Below are 5388 nucleotides of genomic sequence, written 5' to 3'. Positions count from 1 at the left end.
CTACGATCAAATCTCACGTCTGGTCTCAGCTCGTGTACGCAAGTTTTTGAGTTACCTGAACTTGCGCGCAGCATAGAAAAGGAGAATTGTAGAATGACAGTATTTTGAAACGAAGCTCATTAGTCGATCGTTAACCAGTAAGATTAGAATGTCTTTTTTTTGTTGTTGTTTTATACAGGGCTTTAGCTATATGTGCGAATAGCAGCGTAAACAACAGACCACAAGGATTCAATCGTCGCATCATGCACCTGCAGCGATTCTGTGAAAGGAGAAAAACAGAAATTAAGTCTATAAAAGGAATAAAATAAATAGGATCACACAACATATATAATACGCTATAATATAATTAACAGATTCACAACAGGGAAAAAAACACTGTGCTTAATTCACGAGATCAATACATCCTTTATTAGACCGCTTTGTCGAGTTAAATGCATCCTTACGGAGGTGTCGAAATGCTGAATCAATTCATTCACTTCCAACAGCGCTTAATGGGAGCAGCGTCATAGAGGGCAGAGCGTCACGCTATTTAAAGGGGAAGTTAACGCGTTAACGCGTTAACGAGTAGCAAATGATTAAGTAGCTGCATTGGTTACTTTTATGCCACTGATAAAGCTTTTATATGTAGTTTGGGGTAACAAAGGGGTTTTATAGGTTTGACTTAAATAATAATGCAATAACTGACACTTTAAATCAATGTTGCAAGAAACAACAACAAAAAAAATTAACAAAAAACAGATGAAGACAAAAAAGTAGCCATTGATAATATCTAAACAATATGTAGTAGTATAGTATCCAAATCAAAATGTAATAAAATTAATTTATGTGTGATTTATGTGTAAATTATGTCCAATGTCTTAGCCACTAGGGATTGTTACATAGGGCTATACAGGCATCTAGTGGCAACACAATGATATTACAGATACTAAATTGTGCAAAATGTTTATCTTAACAGTCAATTTACAAATAATGCATTCAGATTTGTGGAACTCAATGCACGGAATCTCCACAAATTAGTGTCGTTACTATGACAACCAATTTGAATGTGACAAGCAAAAGGGGGCAATAGGGATTTCGCCTAGGGCGTCAAATTGGCTAGAAACAGCCCTGCCTGTTTTCCACTACTCTATACACAGGACAAAGGAAGGAATATTAAAAAACACTTTTTTGATATCCCAAAATCAAATTGTTTTCAAAAACACTATTTCAGTCTATTTCATAGAGAATTTCAGTCTCTCTTCATAGTGAGATATGGGTGAAAACATGAAAACATTTCAGTCTTTATCTCTCTTCATATGAAAACATGTATGGAAATGAACAAGGATTTCCAAGTGGTTCTCAAAACAGTGTTATGTGTTATTTATGTTTACTTTAGATATGAGCTGTGTCGTTAGACTATACGATACTCAATTTAATGAAGAACCTACGTTTTAACCATTGACGAAGGGCGTTCTGTTGGTATGCAGGTGTAGACTTACATACAGCCCTGCACGGTGTCTTCCTGGATGTGGGGCCCTTGGACAAGAGCAGAACTGATATACTGTATGGTTAATTCAGGCCTGATGAAAGCTCGAGCTGCTGTGACCTTATGGAATAGCGAAGTTTCTAAATTGTAGATTGCATAATTTAGAATCTTAGGAGAAGCAGTATGTCATTTGGGTATTGTTTGCTAACTGTAAAATGAATACTGACTATGAAGACAGTTTAGGCTACTCATTTGACGTACAGCTTTATGTATACTATATAGGGAAGTAAGAATATTTGGACAATCTCAGAAAACGTGTAATACAAAAAATGTTTGCAATTATCAATGTAATCCATCAACTGGGTAAATAAGGCGATAACTATTAGTTATTTTTTTTACCCTATTCACCTGCAGTGTCTCGCCTTAAAACATTTTGTTCTATTGGCTCGTGTCATCATCATTAATATGTAAGCAAGTGAAAGTGAAACCAAACTTGGCCTATGCCTTTGCCTTATACTGCATGCGTATTCTGGACAACAGTATGCAACATTTGTGCTAAACCGGGGTGTTTTTAGGGGCGTGATATTCAAATGACGATTGTTTTCTGCCGCCACATTTATCAACGTGCAATCATTCGTAAGATGAGATTGGCGTCATACGAGTGTTTCGTGAATCACACGGGGGGGGGGGGCAATAGGGATTTCGCCTAGGGCATCAAATTGGCTAGAAACGGCCCTGATGAGGCCCATTAGGTGGCTGGAGTAACGAGCACAAAACTATAAAGATACAAATAGATAGTACAGTAGTCAACATTTGAAGTGGATCAAAACGTTTCATCAAAGTTGTCCTAAAACCTAAAACGCGTTCTTGTCTTAGAACAACTTTGATGAACTTTTTTGATCCACTTGAAATGTTGACTACTATATTTAATGATAAATCTGCCGGTGGACACTAGGAATCAACAGCCACATATAACATAAATGAGATTGGACCAGGAACTGAAGAAAACTCAGGGCTTAAATAAACAGGGTTAATTAACAGAACTGAAGCAGGTGCGTGGAACTAATGGACAACCAAGGAGACTACAGTAACTAGGGAACTCAGGTAACTGGGAACACAGGCGAAGAGGAACAGAACACTGAAAACAAAACCAAAACAGAACATAACCCTGACACTATCAAAAGTGATAAACATTTTTATGTGTGTGTGCAGGATTTCCCCTGGAGCGGTCGTCGTCTGGGTCGGTGTGCAGTGGTTGGCAGTGGTGGGATTCTGAAGAACAGCAGCTGTGGACGTGAGATCGACAGCGCAGACTTCGTCATACGGTAAACACATCCCATCATGCCTTGCTCCCTCAACACTTCCATCAGTAATCATGCATCCTTCCTGTTAATATGAGGTTTTCTCTCTGTTTCAGGTTTAATTTGGCGTCGATTAATGACAGTGATGTTGGGCTGAAGACGGATCTGGTGACCATCAACCCCAGTCAGATTCAGAGAGAGTCAGTGTCCACACACACAAGTTAAATTAGCATTTATAGAAGCACGTTTCAGATTCAATTTGATCAGATATGAGTTTAAGCTCTTAATTAGATTAGTTCTTGTTTTTAATAGTTGCTATTTCTAAATAATAATTCTAACTACAGCTTTTTGCAAAAACACATTCATTGGCCATTTTTCACATCCCTGTATAGTGGTTTGGATGCACAGTTACCATTTGGAAACTAGCTGTAACCAGGTCCTGCTCAAACTGTAAAGCTGATGATACACGGGGCAACTTTTTGAGCAATATTGCTGAGCAAATTTGGGCAATGTTGCTGTCAACGGGCAACCAGGTGAGACACAGGGCCCACGACCGATTTAAGGTATCCAGATAGACAGTTGTTACCCATTCTCAATGGAAAAGTGCCCAAGCAACATTGTTGCCCGGAAAAATTGCTCAAAAAGTTGCCCTGTGTATCATCAGCCTAAATCTGTAACATTTGTAGACCTTATGTAGCTCTGGCCCATTTCAGCACTGCATTCGAATTGTTTGGTCTTCTGTTTTGTATTTCCACCACGTGAGGCAAGATCTGAACTGTTTCAATTAGAGGTCGACCAATAGTGGATTTTACCGATACCGATAGCTAGGTTGGACCACACTGACCGATACCGATTAATCAACCGATAGTTTTTAAAATGGATACTGAACAAAAACTAAAATAGTGCTTTACTATTTTAAAAAAAACAGAACTGAACCATACTTTGTAAATGAATAAAAATATGAATATTAATTATTGATCATTAAAGTTAATTCATAGTTTATTAACTAATGTTAACAGAAGCTAAATTAAAATTAAAAAATGTATTAGTAATAGTAAATGTTGATTAACACACTCTAACAAGCAACAATACTTCTACAGCTTTCATTAATTTGAAATTAATGGAATAAATTTCCATTTAATTTCAACAGTCATGCTTAAAGATGGCCATCTTTAAATGTCTACACAAAGGCCATAGAATTTAAATTACATACATATGGATATTGTATGTATACAACAATTAGACTTTATTAGAGCCACAGAAAGACAAATGTTTCACTGAAAAATGCACAATAAACAATTTTACAGCCTAGGGTGAAGTCATTATGTACATTAGCAACAGTTTTGGACAAATATAATGTAATTTCATGGAAAACTATGTGAATGGTGCACTGTGGTGTGGCAGGATTTTCTGTCGGCTGCATTTAAATCCACGTCTGAAGTTTCCTGCTTGTGTCACGTGTCAAAACAAACAACACAAGGTGTCAGTGATTTCCGCCTCTAGAGTCCGCGCTCGTACTGTATAATAACAGCAGACCCTTCTCAGCCTCCCCAAAAAGGGTGGCAACCCTGGATTTTTGCCTTTAACCGATAGTTCCAGCAATCAACTATTGGTGCCGATTAATCGGCAAAACCGATCAATCGGTCGACCTCTAGTTTAAAAAGAAAGAAAATTGCACTGACTAATCTTAAAATTCATCAGTGCCTTTGTTTTGTCAGGGTGTAAAACAAAAACAGTGCTTCAAATGGGAGCACTGGGGAAGCATTCAGCTACACCCGGTCCAAAAGAAAAAAATACTATGGAAGTCACTGGGGACTAGGGATGTCATGAGAACCGATACTACGCTACCAAGTCGGTATAAACATTTTAAAATTATGCCGTTTTTCTTCAGTAGTTTTTCTTCAGTAGCGTAAGTACCGATGGTACCGAAGGTAGCGACTAGCGAGGCTGCAATTCTTCTGGAACTGACGGGGGGCAGGCAGAGCATACGACTGGAACTGTTTCAGTCAGTCCTTGTAAGGGAAACAGGTCAGTTTAGCTCAAAGGGAATCATTTAAGACTCTTTTCAATATCAATAAGACTTTATTGGATAAATCTAAGACATATAAACTAGTCTAACACATAAACACACGCACTCACACATTCACACAAGTTGCAGGAAGATAGAAAGTAAGGAAAGAATGAGTTTAAGAGAATGAAAATGTGAGATTCCAAGTTTATAGCAATATGTGAAAATGCATAGACATGAAGCTAAATAGCTAAAAAACCGCGATGACTAAAAAAAACATAGCTCAAAGCTATGACTAAAAAGCCGCATGGCTAAAAGTGATGACTTGAAGCAGTGGCTAGAAGCTAAAGCTAAGAAGCTAGATGCTAAAAGCCATGATTTGATGGTGTCCTGAGTATTTAAACCGGGTTGTTGGCCACATCCCAAATGATGTTTTGACCAATTAGACACTATCTTAGCTCGTGGTGTTGCTATATTTCTCCTCCCAATTCATAAATCAAATGTTATCTCATCAGTCACATGGTCCGAGTTTTCACGCTCTTGCAGAGTATAATTTTGGACATGATTTCTATAACAAGAATATGATACATTTGACAAAGAATTGATTGGAAGAA

The 5388-nt window shown here is 37.8% G+C and overlaps 1 protein-coding gene across 1 annotated transcript in view; it reads left to right on the top strand.

The window, feature by feature from the left end:
* LOC107756942 (alpha-2,8-sialyltransferase 8E-like) overlaps positions 1–5388 on the top strand; it is an 18349-nt gene that overhangs the window by 7230 nt on the left and 5731 nt on the right. Inside the window, exons 5-6 of the mRNA XM_016574270.1 lie at positions 2678–2790; positions 2883–2966. Of these exons, the coding sequence (XP_016429756.1) occupies positions 2678–2790; positions 2883–2966 (197 nt within the window). The remainder of the gene's footprint in view (positions 1–2677; positions 2791–2882; positions 2967–5388) is intronic.

The sequence above is a fragment of the Sinocyclocheilus rhinocerous genome, unplaced genomic scaffold (assembly GCF_001515625.1).
Source record: "Sinocyclocheilus rhinocerous isolate Xijiao unplaced genomic scaffold, SAMN03320098_v1.1 scaffold3187, whole genome shotgun sequence".
Classification (NCBI taxonomy): Eukaryota; Metazoa; Chordata; class Actinopteri; order Cypriniformes; family Cyprinidae; genus Sinocyclocheilus; species Sinocyclocheilus rhinocerous.
This window is presented reverse-complemented; position numbering and strand designations above follow the sequence as displayed.